This window comes from Copidosoma floridanum, unplaced genomic scaffold (genome assembly GCF_036245765.1).
Source record: "Copidosoma floridanum isolate Cflo_tuat_1 unplaced genomic scaffold, Cflo_Japanese_pri ptg000001l, whole genome shotgun sequence".
NCBI lineage: Eukaryota > Metazoa > Arthropoda > Insecta > Hymenoptera > Encyrtidae > Copidosoma > Copidosoma floridanum.
This window is the reverse complement of record NW_028321878.1, coordinates 13,344,491-13,370,295: the sequence shown is the minus strand read 5'-3', so window position 1 is coordinate 13,370,295 and position 25,805 is coordinate 13,344,491. Positions and strand designations below refer to the sequence as shown.

General features: G+C 35.8%; 1 protein-coding gene across 1 annotated transcript in view; it reads left to right on the top strand.

The window, feature by feature from the left end:
• The first annotated feature begins 2,412 nt into the window (after positions 1–2,412).
• wb (wing blister) overlaps positions 2,413–25,805 on the top strand; it is a 153,954-nt gene continuing 130,561 nt past the window's right edge. Inside the window, exon 1 of the mRNA XM_089593899.1 lies at positions 2,413–2,608. Within this exon, the coding sequence (XP_089450025.1) occupies positions 2,476–2,608 (133 nt within the window). The 5' untranslated portion in view covers positions 2,413–2,475. The remainder of the gene's footprint in view (positions 2,609–25,805) is intronic.

Genomic DNA, 25,805 nt, shown 5'->3' with positions numbered 1-25,805 from the left:
AATTCAAGTTGCGCCTTTATTTTTGGTAAAAAATGTAATAAATAAGTCGAATCATTTATTACTTTTTTTGTTTATCTATTTATTTATTCATTAAACCTTATTTAATGAAACATTAAATTTTTTTCAGCACAACCGCAATTGAAGTCGAACAATGACGCCAGCTACAAGTTGATGGAATAAGAATTTATCCACGGAATTTTTTGAAACAGTAATTATATTTTGCATCAATGTATTTATTGTAATGATTCTTGTGACAATTTACAATATTTAAAAATGAAAAATCAAAAATTAATGTTAATCGATTAATTTATTGATTGTTTATTTTTACAACCATCAGGTATAACACATGGCAAAACCACACAGAAAAAAATTTGTAATGACATAACGTATTACAAATTCAGTGAAGTTTAAAAAATAGATATTTAATGAGCCGTTTTTTGTTCTTAGGGTGTCAAAATAACCCAGTCTAAAAAAAAAATCGTACTTTGAAACATACACCCAAAAAAATTATTCTATCATAAAAAATTTGATGTATTTGTTTATGGTATGTGAATTTATCAAGCAAGCTTTTTAAGATTTTCCAAGCTAGAAGCACAATAGTTCACATCAGAGTCTGATGATGTATTTAAATTGTTAGAACGGGTCTTACGTACCTTTTTATAACACAAAGACTAATATAACATGGGTCTTACGTACCTTTTTATAACACAAAAACTAATATAACATGGCTCAGTAACTCAAATGTATCAATGCATTTTCTAAACAGTTTGAAAATGAAGAAAAAAAAAATCAAACCATCAAAAGCTTACAAAAGCCCATGACATTCCTATACAAGCTGTAACAGAATGGCCATGTATATAAGGATGTTGACGATGTACAATGTTGCAAGTATCAAGGCTGTAAATTTTGTAATTTTGGAAATATTGCTGAACTCATTGTAATAAGATGTACTTTGCAATTTAGATTCTAAAAACAAATGTTTACCTTTTGAGTTAAAAAATTATTGATACCATTACTAGTGATGAAATATCAATTTTATGTGTCAGTTGTACGATAATCTACACACTGTACAGAAAAAATTTTTCAATCTCAACGAAAAGTTCTAAGTATCCCAAAACCCATGACTATCATACTCCTATAAATTCACGTTTGAGTTGACCTTTTCCTGAGACACAGATTGATGATTCAATCACCAAACCCTGTCTCAGTAATTTTTACCACTAGGTAATCAAACCGGCTCAACGTCTTATTAAAACCTACCCCGATAGCCACATGTATTGTTCATTCAACAATTTTCAGAGTAATTTTTACCACTAGGTAATCAAACCGACTCAACGTCTTATCAAAACCTACCCCGATAGCCACACGTGTTGTTTCCAGATAAGTCCAGAGTCATTATCACCATATTAAACTTGGCACGCACCCCCCAAACTGCCACGGGGTGTCCTCGTTCTACCCACATCCTATAAACCAAAAAGCTCCAACGCACGTCGTACAGGGAGATGTGCAGGTACATGGAAAAATTTCACACGCCTCACCATGAGCCGTGATGAGCCGGTTACTCACACAAACTCACCTGGACACCTACACCGATGCAAGGGCTGGCGCAGGAGGGGCACGTAGAGCCGCGTGCCAGCATCCCATGAGAGAGCTCTTGGGACGAAAGAGAGAGAGAGAAAGAAGGGTACCGGCTTTTATAAGTGTACCAGCAGCCGAGGGATATACCTATAGGCATCTCCGCTGTTCCTCTCTTTCTCTTCCCCGAGACGGCCGGACCAGCCTCAGTACGCTAAGAGCGCTTGACTCGCGCACTCGTCCGGTGCTCGCCTCCCATCTCTCCCCGCGACCTCGTGCGCTACAAGCTCTGCCTTTTTTGCCTCATTTTTCCGCGCAGTCACCCTCGATCTGTCCAGACGACGTCCACCTCGAAAATCGGCAAATCGGAGTCAGGATCGTTGCTCGAAGACCGGGGGGGCGAGCAGCGCGCTCTCTTTACCGAACGACCGTGAATTTTCGCACAAATGTGTAGCATATAGTAATTTAAGCGATACGCTCGAATCGAACGAAAAAGCCGGGCCGGAAAACGCAGTTGTTGACCATCCGGTAGTACCCCCGTTTTCTCCTTTTTCCTTTTCCCGGTGCTTAAGAAGAAAGGAAAAAAAAAAAAAAAAAGAATGGCAGGATGTGGACCGGCTGTGGCTCTCGGAAAGTAAAAATCGGCGAGCGCGCGCGCGGGAACGGTTCGACGCACGTGCTCTCGACGCTTTGACAGCAGCTCCGGGGCTTTGGAGGGATACGGAAAGCTCGTTGGGTGGGGCTTGTGATGTATTAAAAATCGGTAAAAAATTGAAGTGTTCGTGGGTGCGTTGGTATACGTGTTCATGCATAGGTAGTGCCAGTGCCAGTGGACGATGTTCTTTCGCGGTTGTTTTCGAGTCGACGGTCACTTGGTTCAGCTGTGAATGAAGATCAGCCATGGCTCGACGCAAGTGCTATTGGATCCTGCCGCTGTTGCTGCTCATTACCGTGTCCTGGACACCAAAACGGGCGTTTGCTCTGCGTGGCTTTAGGCACCAGCATCTGCAGCAACAACAACAGCTCAAACAAGGTATTTGGGTGTTGATAGGGTTTCTCCGGTGTCCCACAGGGGGTGCGAGGGGGTGTTGTTCATTCACGCGATTTTCGAGCGTGTGAAACGCAAGATCGAGGCAGGGAAAACCGGTGCTGCGTATTTATAGAGAGGGATTCCTTGGGCCTGCGTGTGTATTTACGACTGGACGCAGGCTGGTGCGCAATGATAGTGTCTTTTGCAGATGTTTCTCTGATGTCTCAAAAATTCGATGAGTAAATATAGGTTTTTGGGTTGATTATTGGGATGTTTTTTTACCACTAATCATTTTATTGCTTTTAATTTAAAAATTCGAATGGTAAAACTTTTTCTGGTTATAAAACGATGTAGGTTTGCATCAATAAGTAGTATACAGGTCAAATGCATAATACATTTGATGGTGATTATTATGGGAGTTGAATTAGTCCATGAAATCATTTGCATCTTGTTGACGAAATCAATCTTAAATCGAAGGACGTCGCTGAAATCGTTTATGAGCTTACATAAATTAACATCAACGTAAATTGTATCTAGAGTCTCGTAGGATAAATTAATTTATAGAATCGTTTTGGTTTTAAAATTTAAGTACATCGTGAGTGAATAAACGTGTTTACTCTTGTGTGTGCCAAAAATGATTTATTCCTGTTAAACGAAAAAGTTTGTGTGTAGCCACCAGATACGCTCAACTATATTAACAAAGCAAACCCCCAATTGAACGGTTGACAATGATTTTATCTTTTCTAATTGCCACTGTGATGAAAAATAATTTATTATGTTGGCCCCTCGCATCATTTTACAAAATATAGTACGAAAAATAACATTTCCTGCAATTTTTATTTCACACGGTTTCACAATCATAATTACATTAATTATAAAGTCACTAGGGAATCGTTAATTTGAAATCCCAAATGACTAAGTCCCCTCTGACGTAAGATTGAATGGACCCCCGCATCATTGAGATTTGTAAAATCGCGCACATTACAAACGAGGCAATTAAAAGAACGAGCCGAAAACGTTTGACAGAAGAAAAAAAAGGTCCCCTTTTATATCTCGTACATCGTTGAATGGAAAGAAGCAGACCACGCACGCGCGCGTGGTAACCCATCACCACGCGTATAGCCGCGAGTGGTCTCCTCTTCAAAAAAAAAAAAAAAAAAAAAAAAAATGCAAATCGGCACATACAGAAAGCAAGAGTTCGGGCTACTTGATTTATGCGTATTATAATATGGCCAGGGCGCGATTGGGTGGTCTTCCTTCATATACGCACGAAATTGGGGAAATAATCAACCTTCTTTCTCTCTCTCTCCGCATCCCCGTTCCATTCGGGATTAGCCGATGGATTCTCTCGGCGCTTTCCGAGGCGAGACGCGAAGCGTCTTGTGTGGAGGAAACGCAAAAAAAAATAACAAAAAACAAAAAAAAGAACTAAATAAAAATAAAAGAGAAAATAGAAAGATGAGGAGGAGGACGTCGTCGAAAGGAGCGCGTGCAAGTATGCATATATGTGTATACTGTATACAAAATATATATATAAATATACCATGTACGCGGGAGCCCCCCCTGGCATACCACGACGCCTGCCACCACCCGACTCCTCCTCCTCTTCCTTTTTCTACTCTTCTCTTTGGCTTTATATTTAGAGACGGCGCGCGCGCGCGCACGAAGTTAAGAGTAATCTCGGAAGAACGGCCCTGTCGGTAGGGTACCACCACAATATATATACATATACGTGCACGAGACCGATGAGGGAAGGTGGCTACAGTGTACTTGATGCACTTATATACACAAAAGGGGGTACGTGTGGAAGGGAGGCTGTATGTTTCACGGAGATGTGGTCTTTTTTTTCTTATCCCGTGTGTCTATATATCCATTAGAGATGTATACAGTGTGCACAATGTATACATCCTCGCTCCTACATATGGTCGTTACAGTAAACCCGCTATTCGGTCGCTTTTGTCCGTCTTTTTTTTTTTTTTTTTTTTTTTTTTTTCGTTGCCCTATATGATTCTTCGCTGCGGTTACAATCCCTGTGTATCAACGAGCACTGTTTAACAGGACCAAAAAACGTAGTGAAGCTTAAACGATCCTTACCGATCTTTTGGGTCTTGGATATATAGGTATTATCAACTTGTGAAAAATAACTTACATCTGAAAGATATTTCGATATTATTCGCGCAATTTAGTCCAAACGATCTTTGCCGATCTTTTCAAAACAACTTCCATTCCGATACTCTTTACTCGCGCTCCACCGCAAATGTACTCGCATCTTTCGCACGGACCCCAAAAAAACAAAGCTCGGCTTTATCAAAAGGGGTCTCCACCCACGTAGCATCACCGCACCGCGAGTACGAGGGCAAAACACGTTTTTAATCAGTTTTTCATTAACCAGGGCGTGTGCGCCAGCCGCGTGAGATAAATAAGCGCGCGAGAGACGAAAGAACGAGTTCCGAGCGCATCTCTCTCTTGGGCCTACTTCTCGATAACGATCTCGTCCCATTCTCGAAGCTATATACGTGAACGCTGAACTACACGTGATTTCAATGGAGGTAAAAATGAGATATTAAAGTCATCGGGCTCCAATTGCGTTGAATCACTGCCCGTAATTTTTTTTTTTTTTTTTTTTTTCATGCAAAATGTAAGAATCAACGCATTTTACCCTGTGAAAATTTGACAATGCCAGTTATTTTTGGCTTTTTTTTCATTCATTTCTCCGGAAACGTAATGTATGGTGCCAAAATGGGCTACACCGCCGAGTTCTTGGCGCAGTTTCCATACCGATACGTGCAAAGATATATATATTCTAAATCGTTCTTTGTTCTTTGTTTTCCTTTTTTCAAGCAAGTCAATGGCGCAATGCTGCGTAACGTGACTTCGTATCGGTACAATGCACGGGGACCATACAGTCACTCGTAATGCGTTGAGTGTACCTTTTTTTTGCGTATTGCTATCGGTAAGTAAGTACCGCGTTATCGTAATTAAGATCAACCACAATACGCGTAGTGTTGAGGGTATACACGTTGATTTGATGATTTCGCAAGGGCATTATTTACATAAGCTCGAATTAACCAGATGTATCGGCTGAGATCGGTCGAAACTGTGACAATGGCACTACGCGAAAAGAACACAGGGTGTTCTACTTTCAGCCCCAGTCACCTCCGAGAAAAGTGTTTTTTAAAACCCGTGCCTTTCTTCATAGGCGGACGCATTGTGGGTGTTGTTGTACGTGCATGTATCAACCAACGTGTACGTGGAACACGTGCACGAGAATAAAAATGAGAGAGAGAACGAAATTGCGTGAGAGTGGCGCTGAAAAGGGGTACCGCATGAAGCCAAGCCGCCGAGCAAAGATCTCAGTGTATATATATACCTATATACGCAAAAGTGCAGATACAATCTCATTGTGCAACACATCCATTGCAGCTCCACCGTCTCTTTCCACAACTGAATCATGCGTGTGAATCCAAGTGCGTTCGAGAGCCATGTATTCGCGGGATTGTATAAATAATTCTAAATATGGCAATGAGCAGCCAAAGAGCACGTCGTATGGTGATCACGAAGGTGTTTGAATACTCATTGATCGCCTTAAACTGTTCGCTATTATTATTGCTACTGTGATGTATGGGTACCTTGAAATCGTGAAGAAGGTGGTTTTGAAAAATAAATAATTCGAAGTGACTTTTTTTGAAGATTATCGATAGGGGTAGGGAAAGTTGTTGGACACATATCTACAGCTGTGCTGTTTTTTGATAGCAAAAAAGAAACGTCACGACCAAGATGAGTAAGTGCTCCCTTTCGATTGAGTGCAATAACATCATCCAATAGATAATATAATATTATATATCTTCAAAAGCTAGGAAACCGATAAATAGATAGATTCGTTTTCATGTCATCTCTTCAGATCCAATAATCTCGACACTTGAGGATTTCAAAACAAGGGCCCTCAGTTTTCTCTTATAACCTGGAATAGATGATTGAGTTTCCAGAACGTAATGTATAGTTGTGTTTTATTAGAAAAGGGAAGGATTAACAATCTTAGAGTTTTCCAGCTCTGAGAAAAAACATTGGTGTGCTGAGTTATTGGGTCACAAAGAAACTATCATATATTATAAGATTGTTGATTTAACAGAGCTTACGCGGGTAAATGAGTTTATAGTTAATAATATGAATATTTTGACTAATTTAAAGATTTTCGCACTCCTAGGAAAAAACTTGTAGATGATGGGTGAATTAGTACAGTTTAATCGTGAAGGCCCATGACACCTAGAAGAAATCTAATCAAAGTCCATAGTGCAATTTTTTGCTGATCACTACTACAATTAAAAATTTATCATTTGCATCAGCAACGACACAAATATTCTGAATCATTAAAAAAATCATAAATTTTCCGCAGATTTGTTGATAAACATTAAAACGAAAACAGTGGTCGTGTTCTACTTTTTTTTCATAAAAACGAATTTTCCAATAGTACGTTACACCCATAATAATATGCCGTATATTTTGTCACCTGCCACGATCGCGCTGTCAACAGTTCTATAATTACCAGCCAGGCCCGTCCACTGTTGTGCGCCAAACGACCGAGTAGGAGCAAAACGTCCGATGTCTAGAATCTTGTGGTGTCGTTACGAGCTCAGGGTTGACATTATTCTCTGCGGAGCTTAACATTTTTAACGCCAACTGTTAAAACAAGATCGGGACAGAAATTGCCATCCACGCGAGCTTATCAAGTGCGCGCATTATGGGCAATTATCCGGTAGCTAAGTGACGCTTTCGTAATCCATCGTACAGCCAAGATTACCATTCGTTTACTTGTTGGAGGTTACTCATTTTTTTGGAAAAAAAGAAGGAAAAAAAACCATCGCAACTAATTTCCAAAGGGTCTTACATAAAGTTGCTAAACGTGTCATTCCCCGTGGAGTCGGCCGCGTGGCTGTGTTTTTCTCCCTTTCCCGCAATTATTGGCGCGCCGGTATTCGATAATTGCCCACGGTAGAGCAAGGCCCCACGAGGGAGAAGGAGAAAAGCCACTTGAAAGGTGCGCACGAGAGAAAGAGCTGCGGGTACGTATAGCGGTTCGGGGCATTCCGAAACCACTGAGCGCGCAAACATACTCTCGCGCGGGTACCAAAATTTTTAAGTGGTAAATTGCCTTGCGCGGAGGAAAGGAGAACGGAGGGGGGAAGGGCTGGCTCGACACCTAACGCTGCTTTACAACTGCGGGGTAATTGAAATAAAAAGCCAAGAGGTTCGTAAAAGTGTATGTATACACGGGCGGGAGGATGATGTTAGGAATGAGTTGTGAAACGGGGCTACGAGATCTTTTCGTCCGCAAGATGTTGGAGAACCCAACTGTATCACATAATTTTTTATGACGTGCTCTAGTAAACTGATTATTTTGCAACAAAAAAAAAAAAAAACATTCTTTAACGTTATCTTTCTTGGAGAGCTAAGAATGTAGTAGTGATCTTTCGTTTCGCCAATATCTTAAAATTACCATTTTTCATGGAAACGCGTTACTTAACATTTATGGCGTTTAACAAAATTTATTGTACGTAAATTATGTCAGGTAGAGATAAATTTACTACAACCTTCATTCTGCCATTGGTTATTATGCTCATAATTACCGCGTAACACAGTCGCATAAATTTTTATTATTTGACGGCAAATATGTATTTCTTTTTCTGAGTTATTGCGTTATTGTAAATACCATGTTCCAATGTGTTTACAAGTTCTACGTACTTCGAAATTTGAATAAAGTAACTAAGACAGAGAATTTCAAGTTTTATGCGAGGTTAAAGTTTTTGACTGTTTGAAAAAAAAAACGAAATCTTTGATTGATGATCATTACCTTGCGAATTACCATTGACTTCAGTAAAAAAATTACTTCTTCAAGAGGTAACAAAGTATAGTTCTGATAGAACTAATCACTTGTCCAATAAACATCCTTGACCTTTCATGGTTCATCTATAGGCCTTGGTATAACGTATTATTCAAAAAAGTCAAGTAACAGCGAAAATACTCAAGACGAGCAGTTTGCCTTGGTAACTTTGCGCGAATACGGCTCGATAAAATCATGCTGTCGTGCACGTCTCCGAGAGATTCTTATCCGCGTCGCGTTTCCCGTAAAACTTGTTTATGTACCCACTGGCTGTGGCTCGCTTGTCTCAAGCTTTTCAGCCTACGCGTGTCGAATAAAAGGGTAAGTCTGCGTTATCTTGAAAGATTTGGCGATAAATCTCTCGAAATGAGTCGTAACGATTCAATTACAAAGGTACACGGTGTTGTTATCGATTGACGAAATTTCATTCGATGTAGTGCCCATTCGTTTACCCGTGAAAGTTTGTTTTATGGATTTTTAATGAGCTCGCGCCTCGTTTCGCTCGTTGGTTTTTTCAAGACAGCCAAATGACTAGAATTTATTTAATCGCTCGTCAAAGAAATAAATCCCACTAACGATCAGAACTTGGTAATTACTGCGAGTAAAACATTGAGTGTATTTTTTCAGTTATACGTGACTTAGAAAAAATTTAATCAACTTTTTTCTACAGAACCTCGTGGATCTCAAAGTGAGATTTGATATTCGTCAAAAGCGTAGTTTCTAATGCGTTCGAACAAAAGTTTGAAAAGTAACATTATTACGGGGCACACTTTTTTTGTTGGTAGGCCCATTATAATCTTAGGTCCGCAGCAAAATCAAGACACCGTTGGCTTCTCGTGTTTCGTGTGTATTATTATAAACGTCTTGCACCGGAAACGGTAGGTACGAGACCAAAGATGGAAGGGTGGCGAGATTCGAGACTCTGTGTGTGCGTATATTTAGTGTACCATACAAGAGTTGATGTGCCTCTGGGGAATTCGATTGTGTTGAAAACGCCTAAATAGAAATGTCAGATGAAACGATATTACGTTTCTCGGCGTCTCAAATTCAATGAAGTTTCTGATGAATCGTTCATTACGATTTTTTTACACCATTTGACTTGAAAATTATGTTACACCATTTTTTTAATGTAAAAAGATACTTTGCTCCATTATATTTTGTCACGAATCTTCAAAAATTGAAATTTTACAGTTAAAAATTTATTTTGTATAGAAAATTATTTAATGATAAAAAAATGGAGAATAATAAAAAATATAAAAACAAATAAACCTTATTCAGTAGAATAATAAATGAGTTTGAAAATAATTTTTTTAATAAAACTAAGAGGAAAGATACTTTTTAATTCAAGTAATCAATAATCTATTGTATGAAAAAAAATTTCACACGTTACTATCTAACAATGGTTGAGTAAAAATTAATTATTTTAAAAAAATCCAACAATAACTAAGTAAAAATGAAACGTAAAAGTTATTTAGTAAACAAAAAAAGATAAAATAAAGAAGTAAACTAGGGAGCGACGGGACGTGAGTTTCGCTCGTCTGCCCTACCCGTAATTACTGATCTCCACCTAATTGCAGTGGCCCCTTGTATACGGTAGCTTATTCATAGACTTGGAAATGCGCCTACTTCCGGGTTCTCTTGACGCTTCACTTGTATTTTCTGAGATTCTTGTTTTTTTTTTTTTTTTTTTTTTTTCCTCCACCTCGACCCTTCGGCTAGATCCGAGAAATATCCAGTTCAGAGAAACGACTAAATCGAGAGTAGAACGGCCCTCCAGCTATCATCAGTAGTTTACTACAAAACAAAACTAACAAAAACAAAAGAAACTCTTGCAACGTTTTCATTTTTGTGGCGTGAAAACTATTATTTTTTCATTTTTCAATAACTATAACGTCATCTTACGTAACAACGTACCTATCTTTTTGCTAAATACTAAAAATACAACATCCACACCGAGATTTTAAATATTACATTGTTCTGTGCTGTTCGCAACTATGAGACAAAGTTCTACAGTGTGACGCTGAAAATTGAAAAATATGACACGCGTCTAGGTATATCCAAGGGTTGAGGTATAGGAATGCCTTTACCTACAACCATAAATGCTTGCGACTAAAGAGAAGTGCAAGCGGTAAAGCGAGTTTAGAAGTGCAGTTTAAACTTACCTGTCATAAGAGCTTGAGCAATTTGAGGTAATAGTCAGCCCAACGTGTAATGACTCGACGGATGAGTAATTTTTTTTCCCCGAAGAATAGCAGATGTGCGGCTTTAGAAAAATGTCTTGTCGAAGGCTCGAGTACATGGTTTTTCAATTGTTGAATTCCAGAAAACATTTTCGCATCCAATGGTACATCGTTACATTTATTCGTTTTCAAACAGAAAATTACAGGGTGAATTGTTTTATGAAACCATTACACTTTTCAAATTTTTAACACGAAATAATATTATGACACCAATCATAAGCTCAAATTAAAAAACTCTGAAACCGAACGAGTTGGAGGTGAAAATTCACCACAACAATGGACATCGTCACAATGCGTCATCGAAAAGTTTGCTCGAAGAAAAAAAAAGAAAAAAAAGGCAACGCGTCTCACGCCTACTTCCATATAAGAGATCGACCGGTGCAGGGTGACTTGCCTCATATAGTGGCATCCGTCCGTTTGTCTGGTCGAGCTCGTAAATCATTCCAAGATTCACATGGCAAAGTAGCACGCGCGTGTGTATATACATTCAGAGAAAAAGAGAGAATCAATGAATGGCTGATGGTACGAGAGACGATGCATTCAAGGCTCATCCTTATTCTTTGCGTGCTGTATACGTGCAAAGATGCGCGCGAGTGCAAGTCTTAATGCAGATTTAAGTGTCTTCATTTTGAGCTTGTGTGTATAACGCAGGGAATATTTTACGCGAGAGAAATTGACGTGCAATGTGTGGAGTATCATAGAAGCCGTTTTGCGGCTTTGACTCCAAATTTTTTTATCGCTTCGCGCAACGTTGATACTCCGAGACATACTTCTTAAACGTAACTATTTTTGTTATTTGTACCATATATATTGCATCAAAAGTGTTTTATGAATGTTTCTAATGTAAAAATGACCTTCGAGAACAGCAGGCTTGTGCTCGTAGCTGTAATTTCGATTTTCTAGATACTTGTTCAAAGGCCTCGTGTATAGTCCACGGAGAAAAGATCGCACGTGATAATAAGCGAAGCGTACACGTAAAACGTTTCCATGAATGAAGCTCTCTTCTGGCACACAGGAGCTTTTTCTTCGCGTCTTTTCCAATTTCTTATCCTCGCGTGAATGGCACGCAGCGCCAAGGCCGCACATGTGGATGTAATTGCATTAAAATCACACCTACAGAGTAAAGAGTATTTTCAGTCTTTCTCGGCTTGTTTTTACTCTTCTGTTGGTTTTCTTTTTTTTTTTTTTTTTTTTTCTCCTTTCTGTTTATACATGCATTTTACACGGCTGAAATAGCTTTTACAAAAATTTTAAAGCTTTTTTTACATCAAAGTGAGATTATTACACTGCCATAGCGTAAGGATACAAATAAACGTGATGAACCAAATTTTTTGTAATGTCCATTTTTATCTGTTCCTAATGCGCAAATTGCGTGTAAATATTATCGTATAAAGATGTTTAATTAAAGTAATTACACTTGAACTAGAGTAGAAAGTATTTAAAATTTGTGTTTATTACCACTAAGTTTTATCAAGTGATATAATAAGTTTATTACACCAAGTATCCTAGCATAGATATTTGATAATCAAAATGTCTTGATATTATTAAAATCTTGGTAAATGATTATTTTTTAAATTATTTTTAATATCAGGTATGGTGATGTACAACTTGAAATGAAACCACTTACAATTACCCACGCTTGTAATTTTAAATGTCTAGTTAATGAGTATAGTAAATTTCACGAAAGGTTAACTGGTGCACAAGCAATACCCAGAAACAATATAATCCCACTTTTGTCCTTTTTTTTCCTTATCCTATTATCCTACTATTAAATAATTTGTCCCTCATTATCTTACATAATACTGATAAGCCATGATTTAGTTATAACGTATAATTATTTAGTTGTGTATGTGAACGTATCATTTGCATTATTATTTATAATTTGTAATAGTAGCTCTATACTAAAAAAATACTTTTCTAATATTTTTTATGTTTATTAAAATTTTTCCATCATTTTTATTTATTTTTTTATTCATAGATTCAAGTACAGCACTCCAGAATACAGACACATACAGGGCCTTCTGGCCGACATGTCTTTATATTTTTTAATAAGTAATTTATATACTAATGGGCACTTGACATTAATTGTACAATACATGATTCTACATTCATATTATGGGATAAATACATAAATAAATTTAAAAAAATTTGTTTGTTTTCGTTACATTTTAACTCAATTAAATATTTTACTACCATAAAAGGGTTCAAATAATTAAATTTATACAAATTATTTCGTATTATTTTAAAAGCCTTAATGAAGTTGCAAAAATCACCCACTAAACTGTACATTGGTGACAATTTGAATTGTAAATAATTAATACCTACATCATCCGTAACATTTGAATCCCCAATTTTAAAAGTATGATCATATATTTTATATGTTCAGTAGCAATTAGAAAAAGCGTGGTTCCGTCAAATTTGTTATGTGCAGTAACAAGCCTTACTTCTTTTACTATTATAATTTGTAATCGATAAGGTTTGAGATAGAAATTAGAGATATATTTATTAAGAAAATTATTTTCATTTACAAGCTACAAAAGTAGCAAGTGATTTGTTTATTTTTTTGCAAATAATCATTTTATTTGCAGTTAAAAAATATTTCTTGTTAGTTATAATTCATTACAATTGTTATGGTTATTTTGTTATACTGAAAAAGCTAAGTTAAAATAAAAACATGCAAGTTTTCGTGGAGTTTACATCTCATTACAAATTCAACCCCAACTTACACTTGTTGATCAGACTGGTGCTCTAAATTTTTTCTATGTATCAAAGTGCAATTTCATTATAGATATAAACTAATAATAGTTTTGATTAATTAATACGTGCATAAGTGCAATTCTTCATCATTCAATTATCAGGGCTATTCTCCATCTTGTTATCGGATAAGAACAATTTATATGTGTGCGTAAACATCGGAGAAGGAGAAATATTCGAGTTAGGAGCAATAAAAATTTGCAGCGTCCGAGAGACAGTTTTGGCTCCTCGAAAATCCGGTGTAAAAATAACATTACATTATTTTAAGAGAGTTGCGACGACTGCTTCTTCTTCCTCTTCTTTACTGATGCTTCTTTTTTTTTTTTTTTTTTTTCACTTGACTCCGTTTCTTGCTCCCATAGAGACTCTCTCTCTCTCTCTTACTCTCTTGTTTTCTCTCTCGTTCTTCCTGTCCCTTTCTGTCAATCTTTTTCTGCCTTCTATTTTTTATTTATTCTACTCGATCTCTCTTTCTCTCTCTTTCCTGCCTGCACTTTCATTCGTTAGCTTGGTAATTTCATCAAATACGCAAAATCTGTGCAATGCAGTGATTTTCAGTAAATTTTTACTAAGAAAAAAATCTCCCATTAACAATTACAAACCATACTATGTTACCAAATGCTTCGATCCTACATGTTTAGGGAACACTTTGAGCTGACGAAAACAGTTGCGCAAAAACCCGTACTTTCTTTCGACGGTTTTTTTTCCTCGTGAGAATCTATTTCTCGGGCACGCACGTAACACTGCACCAATCGAGCCACCGTTTATTGTGAAAGTTCTTCGATGACTGAGAAGTTCCGATTAATCACACACTCGGAGGAAATCATTTGGAATGTGAACCAGTAAATTTTACCTCGAATTTCGCAGGTGAGACGTCAGCGACGACGACTGATTATCGATTAGCCGTGCTTTCATAGACTTTTTTCTCTTGTGTATTTTATGAAAAGCAAGTGTGAATCGTTCAATCTTGCGTATCATAGTCCGACTCGAAGCAATTCCACTGCCAATCGGTATGATAAATCTGCGATCGGAATGGATATCGAAAAAACCCCGATAAACTCGATTTTCGTGAGATACAAGCAACATAATGTATAGAGTTCCCTAAAAAAAAGGAAAAGCCTCGCGCGCGTTTCCTCGGTGTGGCTCAGCACCCACATATCGCGCAATTTCACCGTCTCCCTGCATTTACGACGATATCTCGTCTCGTCTCCTTCCGGCCTCTAAGTACAGTAGGCAAAAACGGTGTCGCGCTCGCACAGTTCATACACACCATCCACGCGCTCTTCTATTCCTTCGCTCCCTCGCTCCGCACTTTTTGTGTCTATTACACGAGTAATATATAGTGTCTCCTCAGCGGTTGATATTTACGGCACCTTCCGACCCAAAAAAAGACACACACTTATTATACGCTTCGGGACCGACGTTTCGGAAAAAATCATCCGTCGCGTGCAGCAAATGTGAGCATTGCGGTTTATTTTTAATCGTCACCTACGGTGTTGGGAACCTCGTAATCTCCACGCGGTCCATAACGTGAACAGTTTACATAAAAGTTTATTTATGACACGCGATCTGTTAAAATTGTTCTTCATCGTTGGGGTTACTGTGGTCGTTTTAACGAAGATGGGAGGGTAACGTTACGGATGCAGCACGTAGTGGGTTGTTAACAAAAACAAAATTTACCACTTTGAGCGAAGTTAAGGTAAAACTATTCCAATTGATCGATTCGGTAGGGATAAAAATATTATTTATTATTGCATTTTAATCAAAATACTTTTTTCTTACAAAGTGAAGTTTATGAAACAAAAAGTGGTACTTGTATGCAGTACTTAATAACACGTAAATACTAATGATGAAAGTTTCAGTTTTTGGTACCAATTATCGAATTAATTTTGAATACCTTAGTGAAATTTGTAACATAATCAGAGGCTTTATCAATACCTCCTATTTTTAAAAGCCAAAATTTAAGGGCTGATGCTACCCTTAACTTTCAAGATCACTCAAAATTACTAACGGGACGAGATGAAGTTCAGTTTTCTTAAAACAATCGTTGGACTTTCTCGATCTATGTACTCTCAAAACGCTCATTCAAACAAACGTCTCTCACTCTGGGACTCCAAACAAGACAGCGAGAGGCTACACTCGCGCCCATGCATTCACGCCCCAATCGAGACAACGCAAAAACAAGGCTCATCCGTCAAATCTTGCGAGTAGTACCGCACACACGTACACGACCGCTCAAGTGGCATAATCATAAAGCTCGTGTTCATATGCACGTGACAGTAGCCACTCGAGAGAGAGAAGCGCGTACATATCCGCGCTCCCATGCACTTCCCGTGGTGGTGCCCGCCACGCAGATGGTAGAGAACAATACGAGTCATCTGCACGCCTCATTATCGCTATTCTTCTTCCAGTGAAAGGTCTCATCCCTCCCCTCGACTTTGTTTAAGTGTAACCCAAGGGGTATGAGAATCTTTTTTTTTTTTTTTTTCGTACAACTATACTTCGAGATCGCGTGGGCGTGAACACAATCGATACACTCGCACGTGTACATTGTTTATAATCATCGATCTTATCTGAAGCGAAAATTATGATTCTTGGTTCAACAGCCTCCGTTGTACGTGTGCTGTGTGTACACCGGTTTTGTAATCAACCGCGTAGTGAGATATTACGCGCACGGGGCCTGCGGGACTATAGATTTATCAAACGGCGCCAATTATTGTGTCTCTTTTGCCCGGATCGGTTGCTCCGTATCACCGGCTCGTGGTGCTAATTTCCAAATGGTTTCTCCGATTGTAATCGCTCGCACCGAGAAACTTTGCACTGTGGTTTCACGGGCGATGAATAATATTTAGCGAGAAAAACGTCCGAGGTATAACTTAAACCTCTCGTGTATAACATGGGTGCTCGATCGGGGTTTAAAAAACAAACGTGGAATGCGCGAGACCGCATCTCATCTACGCGTAGCGGTACGCGGTCTGCGAGTTTTGCGCGCACAGATGCACGACCTAGTGTTGGGTCAACGAAGCTTGAATTCTTTTTTTTTCTTTCCATCTACGAAACTGTGAACTGATGGACGGTGCTTCTTTGGAGAGTACACTTTTTCCATCCGTGATTGCATAAATTTCGTTTAAACAAGATTCCGCGGTGGATCTTCCCGAGTCCATTGCCAATTTAAATGGTAATAGGAACTAGGAAAAATGCTAATGCCGCTAATACTGTTACATCCAGCTGTACGAGCTTGCATATTATCTTTCAAATCGAATGAGCGACGGATTTATGAATATTTATCATACGTAATCGCGGTCGATTCAGCCGCGAGAGCTTCAAGTATTAATTCGAAGAAAGTCGCGTTTGATCAGCTTATGAGATAAAAGGATTAATGAGAATTTAGCGGTGGCTGAAAGCTTATACCAACATGCCCACTTCTTGTGGGCGGGCTTGTGTGTACGTGTGCTGTGGGAGCGCATTATTGAGGTAGAAAAATGGGGCTGTGCAAAAATATGGAGGATGAGAAAATAACCAGGGGGCTTTGAGTGTTATGTCAAATGCTAAAGTAGACTCGGGAGGATCTCTTAGTAAGTAAATTTTTAATTTTTAAAGTGGATTAGCTCATTGTGATTCATGAAAAATGATACTCAACGCGAGATGCTAATAATTTAAATTATTACTTTTCTCTGGTCAATCATTTGGATCATGTATGAATCATTACTCGAATTTTTTCTAGAAATTTACATCGATGTTATAATTATACAATAGCACAACGTGCACCTAATATTCTAAGCTTTGAGTCTAGGTACATCACATAGGCGACGAGTGCACGCGTTAATTCCGTCCGTGCGACTTAAAATAGTTTTCCCCGAAAAAACAGTGGATATACCGCAGGGACCTAGTTTTCTTCAAAGATAGAGAAATATCGAGCTAAATTGGTCAGTGTGTCTTTTGCAAAAAAAATCCAGCAGCATCCAGAATCGAAATCACGCAAAAGCGAAAAAGACACGAGCAATAAATTGCGGGCTTTCACGCGAGACGAGCACAATAATCTTCCCGTCACGTCTCACCTGATGAGATCCTTTTACTTTTACTCGAACTCCAGGGACTGCAAAGTGGCGCCTGTTTCGACATCGTGCACCGTTTACTGAGGTGAAATGAAATACTTCGAAAACCTGACAGTTTTTTCGTTGATGTCACTTGCAATTAGAGAGGATTCATAAAATATATATTTAGACAGTTTTAATACAACGCCAGACGATTAAATCTAATTAGTTTATAATACAATCAACCCAGAATCGCATTGCTCATTTCTCCTCTTAATTTATATCCCTCATGAAATAAAAAACTAATTTTTGAAGGGGCAAAGCACTACGTTTATGATGAAACACTCAGTACTCTCCATTGCTTATCACCATTTCAGATATATATATATATATATATATATATATATATATATATATATATATATATATATATATATATGTATATAATAACAATCAACCCAATTTCGATATGTAATGCATAAATTAATGATTGCACTGCTCTTATAGTTACTCATCCATGTTTATTAATACACTCTTATACCATTCAACTAGCATCCTTCAATAATTGCAAGGCTATTAGGTACCATGTCGTTACAGCAGCTCGAAAAAACTCGAGCTAGTGAACTAAAGGTCTAACACAGGTATAATATACCTGCATCAGAGCAATTCCGGCAAATTACGGAGTCCCACGAGATTCTCCATCAATCAAGTGGGAGAGCAGGTCATCGTAATTATCATAATAGCTTACCTCCTGTATGAGAGGCTTTATGTTTGTGCCTAATACGTTTTCGACACGAGACTTGCATTTGATGAGCAAGAATTTTTTTGCAATGTTTTAAAAGAGCACATGTAACCTTAAAACTCATCCTTAATATTAATTAAAGTGTAAAATACAAATAAAATACTTAAGATAAGCCAATTGGAAGTAATTACATTTTTTGTTCAGCTTTTTTTGTATGCCAACGAATTTCTCTACTCTTTTTACTATTTTCATCAGAATTTTACTTTAGAAAGTTGTAAGGATAAGACACTAAAAAATAAAAATAAAGCACTTGACAAAAAGCTTACATGCCGTTGGTTAAACGTCCACATTGAAATATAACGTCTAAAGGGTTTAGCCGGGTAAGAGAAGTAAAAATGCCTCAAACAATTTTTTCATTCAAACTTTTTGAATTAAAAAAATACTATAAAAAGATGTTCTTATGCTCAATTTCAGTATGAAGACCACTCCTGGTAAGTGTGTCAGTTGAAACGTATTTGTCAATTTTATTTCATTTTCTCACTTTGAAGTATTCCAAATAATCTCAAAAAATTACATAAATGCGCTTTAAAATTTTTAAAAATGTTGAAATTTTTTGCAAATTTTTGACACTCAATGAAAATTTTTAGAGACGATCGAAATAAAAAAAAAAAAAACTTAAAAAACCCTTCTTTGAGTGATACAACCAAAATACTTTTTTATTTTTTAAGCACATCTTATTTCTATCGCCATGAATTTTTAGGATTTTTTAAAGTGATGGAATATGTCCAACAATAATAAAAACTGCAATTTCTGGCATTCTTCTGCATTGTCACTACCACAAAAAAAATTTCTTTTAAACTTCGTAACTGAAAGTATGTTTGTAATGATAGTTTTTTATGATCGGTCAAAACGCAGTTTTATTTTATTTCCTCAGCTAATTATATAAATTCTAAAAAAATAAAGTCTAAAAAAAATTATAAAATGTATTTTTTAATAAAAAAAATTATTAAAATTATTTTTTATATATTTTGGGTGTGAATTCAAATTTCTGAAAACGTTCAAAATTTTAAAGAAATTCTAGAAAAAATTCTTTTTATAGTGTAAGGAAAATAGTTTTAAAAAATTTTTAATGATTATTTATAATGTATTTTGTAGTTTTATATCATTTTCTTGGCTTAGTATTGTTACGTAGGGAAGATATTGGTAAGGAGGTGCTTCGCCAGAATGATCAACAATTGATTATATCAAGATCTTTATTCAATCACCGAAATTAAAGGCAAAGTAGCGCGTGTGCTTGGTCTCTAAGGCTCCTCGTGTACCCCTAACTCCCAAATCTGCGAATGCCCGACTGCTCGACTCCTTGACTCTCTGACTGGTTGACTGCCCGAGTGCCCCCTGAGTGCCGCGATTTGAGGCTCGCTGGACCTTATATTAGCTTGTTCTCCACCTGTCGATGCCTTCTTGATAAAGAAGCCTCGCTGTTACTAGGGAGAGTCAGTATGATATGCCTTGCATATCGTACGTTACAGTATGCAAAAAAAATCTCAAAAAATTTACAAAAATTCATTTTTAGATATAAATTATTTTGAAATTTTTTCAGTGTTTTTAATCCTCAATTTAAATTTGTAGAAACGTCCAAAATCTTTGAAAACTTCATTGAATAATTTTTTAAAATAACGAAAATATTTTTAAAATATACACACACCTATTTTTCGTATGGATAAAATTTTTTTCAGATTTTAAAAAGGTGGAACAGATCCAGAAAAATAGAAACTGAAATTTTTTTAATTTTCTTGCAATGTCAGTACAACAAATAAATGTAAAAAAAGCTTTGTGAAATTTTAACTGAAAATAAATTTTTAATTATATTTTTTAATGATTTTTCATAATTTATTATGCAGGTTTAGTTCATTTTCTCACCTAATTATGCAAAAACAAATCTGAAAAAATGTATAAAAATGGATTTGCAAATATAAAATATACTGAAATTTTTTTATGAATTTTGATCCTCAATTTAAATTCTAGAAGACGTTCAAAGGTTGAAAAAAAAATTTTTTCAATCCTTCCTTTTTGTAGCATAACAACAATATTTTTAACAAATACTTACACCTTTTTTTAAATTACCAAAATTTTGTAAATATTTTTACGTGGTGGAGCAGATCCAAAAAAAAATAAAACAATGCAGTTTTTTCAATTTACTCGCGATTTCATAAGAAAAATTATATGTAAAAAAGACTTCGTAAAATTTTAATTAAAAATAAATCTTTAATTATCGTAATTAACGATTATTTATAATGCATTATGCAGATTCGCTTCATTTTACTGCCTTAATATACAAAAACAAATCTGAAAAAAATTTAAAAAAATGCTTTTTCAGGTACAATATATTTTAAAAATTTTTCATAATTTTTGATTATTGATTTGAATTCCAAGAGACGTTAGAAGGTTTAAGAAAATTCGAAAAAAATTTATCTTTATTTTAGTCAAATAAAAATATTTATTTTAAATATAGACATGTTTTTTTGTATTAATAAAATTTCTTTTTAGGCTTTAAAAAGGTTAAACAGATACAAAAAAATTAAACAAAATGGTTTTTAGAATTTTCTTGCAATATTACTACAACAAGTAAATGTAAAAATGCTTTGTAAAATTCTAAACACAAGAAAATTTTTAATAATCGTTTTTAATGATCATTCATGATATATTACGCAGTTTTATTTCATTTTATAGCCCTAGTATGTAAAACAGAATTTTTTTTAATTTAAAAAAATGTATTTCTAATTTAAAATACATGAAAATTTTTTTTAAATGTTTTATCATCGATTAAAGCTTAAGGAGACGTTCAAAGGTTAAAAAAAAATTCTTAAAAAATTCTTCCTTTCAGCAGTACAACAAAAATATTTTTGAAAAATGTATACATGCTTTTTTATATTAATAAAAATTTTTTTCAAATTCTCAAAAGGTGAAACAGATACAAAAATTAAACGATGTGGTTTTTGGAATTTTTTCGCATTGTCAAAATAAAAAATAAATGTTAAAAATGCTCCGTAAATTTTGAAATAAAAATAAATTTTTAATAATGGTTATTATTGATTATTTATAATGTGTTTCACAGTTTTTTGCCATTTTCTTGGCTTAGTATGCAAAAAAAATCAGAAATTTTTTTAAATATACCTTTTTAGGTATAAAATATATTAAAATTTATTGAATGTTTTTGATCCTCAATTTAAATTTGTAGAGATGTCCAAAATCTTTCAAAAATCCTAGAAAAAATCCTTCCTTTTTGGAATATAACAAAAATGTTTTTTTTTATTACATATACCTTTTTTTAAATTACAAAAAATTATTTTAGATTCTTAAGTGGTGGAGCATATCCAAAAAAACAATGCGGTTTTATTGAATTTAATCGTAATGACATTAGAAAAAATAAATATAAAAAAGGCTCTGTGAAAGTTTAATTGAAAATAAATTTTTAACAATGGTTTTTAATGATCATTAACAATTTATTTTACAAGTTTATTTTATTTTCTCGACTTAGTATACAAAAAAAATCTAAAAAAAATTTTTTTAATGCATTTTTAGACAAAAACACGTTTAAAATTTTTTCCTGATTTTTGATTTTCTACTTTAATTTTCAGAGATGTTCAAAGTTACAAAAAAATCCTAAGAAAAATCCTTTCTTTTTGTAGCATAACAAAAATATTCTTGTAAAAACACTGCCATTTTTTATACGACTAAAATTTTTTTTTTTAATTTTTAAAAATGATGAAAGTGGTCTAAAAAAATATAAGCTGCAATTTGCGGAAGTTTCTTACAATATCATTACAACAAATAATTGTAAATAAAGCTCCGTAAAACTTCACCTATGAATAAATTTATAATAATAGTTTTTAATCATCGTTAGTAATATATTTTTCAGTTTTATTTTATTTTTTTATCTTGGTTTACAAAAAAATGATAAAAATCCATTTACTTATGTGTATATATATATTCGTTGTACCATTTGAAAAAGAGCTTCGTTGAGAATTTTCTAAAAATTTCAAACCAAAATTTTAATTTGGTGCCAAAAATTAAGAAAAATGTTTGTGTATTTGGAAGTTAATTTTCGTAAATTGAAAAAATATTCTTTTATCAAATTTTTTTAGACTACAACTTTTGATTGATACGATAGAAAATTTAAAACTGTCAAAAATATAAACTGATGATAAATATCCAGAGTGCAAAAAGACCCAGTGTATGCATGTCCTGCTTTTGTGTACAAACACGTATAGGTAAAACGAACACAGAGGGTCCAAACAAGACAAGCGAAGAAGAACCAATCGAGCAACAGACGAGATCGAGGGATTGTCCGAACGATATTTTCATCACACCGTGCCGACGTCGAGGAGGCAGACAAGAGAGTTGTATCACGCGAGTGTACTTACAGACACGGAACACAAGCGCCCGCGTCTCGGGTGTGCATATACAAACCGAGCGTGCGCTAAAATTATCGCGCGTTCTATAGCTGATGCCGACAAACTTCCTCTCTGGCTGATGCCTGATGTCCGACGACGACCCTGACCGCCGCCACCGCCAGTGCTTACGATTTACAACACCCTTTACAAACACGCATGCACATGAGCTCTGCGCGCGGACTGTTCGTGACTCAAAGGGGAAATCAGCATTGTAAAGCTTACGTTGTTTTTTTTTTTTTTTCTTGACTCCTGTCTACATCGCTCCTATTTTTCTCTCCCGATGCATACACACCGCAAAGTAAATTGTAAACTACCTTTTCATTCGAGAAGTTGGTTTTGTTTTTACTATTTTGACATCACCGAGTCTACGAATCCTTTTCTCGTTGGGTGGATGTATTAATCCATCATCGCCATCAGCTGTTGGGGAGAACTTACACCATCTAGTTAGATCTGCCAACGCAAACTTGTTTGTTAACTTGCATTTTTATTACTAATCCGTATAGAAATATAAGTTTACTCAAGGTGCACCTTACTTGAAATTAGGCGATTGATTGTGATTGGTTTAACCAGAGCTTTCCACTGGTTTATGATTTCAATCAGATCTCTTTCTATTCCAGTTAAGAGATACAATGTAGGACTAGAAAAGCATATCAAATTTCAGCTCTGTATCTCTCATAATTCAGCTAAATGCTGATTTGACCGACCCAAGAGAGAAAGAAAAGAGATGATATTTGAATGTATAGTATATGCTCGAAAGAGACAATGCATCTTTTTGGAAGTAACGTCAAGTATGAACGTAAAGCTTAACTCTAGCTGATCTTTTTTCATCTCTCTGTTTCTCTACATCTTCATTAATATCTTCATTGGCTGATGGTCGATTTTAATATTGTTGTTCTCAATCAAGTTTTTTTTGCATGTTTTAAAAATGTTTTTGAAGATAGAAAATAATTTTTGCTTTTTATGAAAGCACCAGTTCACAATTTAATTTTATATGATTTATTGTAAAAATAATCTACCTGCTAACAGATTGGAATAAATGAACTAACTAGCTCATTGGGTGTATCGTAAAAAACAAAAAAGGCTTTGCTTCTGCACAGAAGCGGTTAATTCATAATGTTTGGAGACTCTTTAACCCTATAGTTAATAATAATAAATGAATCAAAGAGTGGCAGCTGTTACATATTATACGGGATACATTTATTATCGAGCTTTATCAAGTTAATATGAGTTTCATGTAATTCTATGTACCGTTGGTGAAGTACTTTAGTATATAGGTACAGAAACAGTAGAAAAAAATACGAGGGAAAGAAGAAGAAATCCACTGCACAAGACGAGATAGTAAAAACTCGCTTTCTGTCCTGCATTTGCCGTAAGTGTACCTACCTGGAAGTATCCTCTTGTCCGGTCTCTCTCGCCCCTTCTGCCGCTACAGTTGCCGGCTAATAAGGCTTGGCTTTATGACCAGAAAAGGACATCGTTCTTCTCCTGCAAAACCTTTGCTGCTCTCTATCTCTTTTTTTTCTACCTACACGTTACCGCGGGTGCACAGTCCTTTTGCCCGAGACGTTTTATTCTTATATTTACTAATAGGTTGAGGTGCACGACTCAATGACTTGGTTCGTCGTGATGGGGTGTTTTCTAGAATCAGAAGTTCCTTTCTTTGTGAAATACTACCGTTCATTAGGAAAAGGATAAAAATGAGCTTGATACTGCCAACAGAAGTCGCGAATCGATTGAAAGAAGAATAAACAAAGCTCACTTACATGTACAGGGTTTGTCTCATTTTGTAGAAACTTGAATTAGAAATGGAAAGAAAGAAGGGAGTAAAAAAATAATTAGAAAACAGCATTTTTTAGCTTGAGGTTTTCCTTGATTGAATGAAAGGTAAAACACAAGTCTATCAAGACCCTTGTGTAAGTCGTTCTCAGTTCCAGGCTATGGCCGTGGAAGGATAAAAAAACAAATGTGTAAAAAAACTTGGGTTACAGTCTCGGGGGTACTTCGATACAAACGTCATTTCAAGTGTTCCCAATGCCGTTATGTTTTAGTGATACTTGTAGAAGTTTTTTAATTTGATGTAAATGAATTTGTAAAAAAAGAAAAATTCTCAATCAAAAAGAATAGAAAAAATAAGTACACAAATAAAAATTAGAGAAAGAGTACAGTGACTGAAAAAAAGCAATAGAGGCATTGATTTTTTAATTTCATTGCAGAAACATTAAAAAAATTTTAAAAATAGATACGCGCTTATAAGAACGAAGAAAAAGATTTAAAAAAAAAAACAAAGAATATTAAAAGAGACAAATAGATATAAGATTAGAGCTAAAGAATATTATGGACAGAGACATACGAGCAGAAGATTCAGAGGCATGTAAAATGATACATTTAACCACAGATGATCGACTTTCTAATATAACATAATAAAAATTACGAGAAGTCGAGAGATATAAATTAAAAAAAAAAACCTCAATTCATAAATCAAAATACGAGCATCTGAAGAGCACAATCTCACAATTCAACACAATAAAAAGTACATCTAGATCAAAGTGCTAATTTAATTACGACAGCAGATCTTTCAAGGGATTTGAGTCACCGTGAAAATGATTCGCGTGCATTACTCTCGTGATTGCAACTACCATGTAACTCCTACGAGACTTGCGATCTCACCAAGTAATTGCAATTGCCTCGCACGGCGATGCAACGATAAGCCGGCCATGCCAATAAAAAAGACCTTGCGTACCCAAACTCGCAAGACGTGTCATTGTATCTCGTTACGCGTACTCAAGAGCATCTCCGATTAATCGGTACAGTTTTTTCTCTCACGCGGTCCCGCCACGGACGCGAAAGAAGCAAGGAAGAGAAGCATCAGTTCAGCACCGCGGGACGCCGCTCGAAGAGGAATCAGATGCACGCACTTGTACGCTCACGTTCTCGATGCGCGAGGCATGAAAAAAAAAAATCGTCTTATTCCAGCCCTGTTGTATTTTTCGATCTGTCGGCGCAGGACGCTGTCCTTTCCCACGTGAGATTACAAGCTGATGAGCAGACCACTTTGTGCTCTTATCTTTTTTTTCTTTTTTATTTTTTTTTTTTTTTTT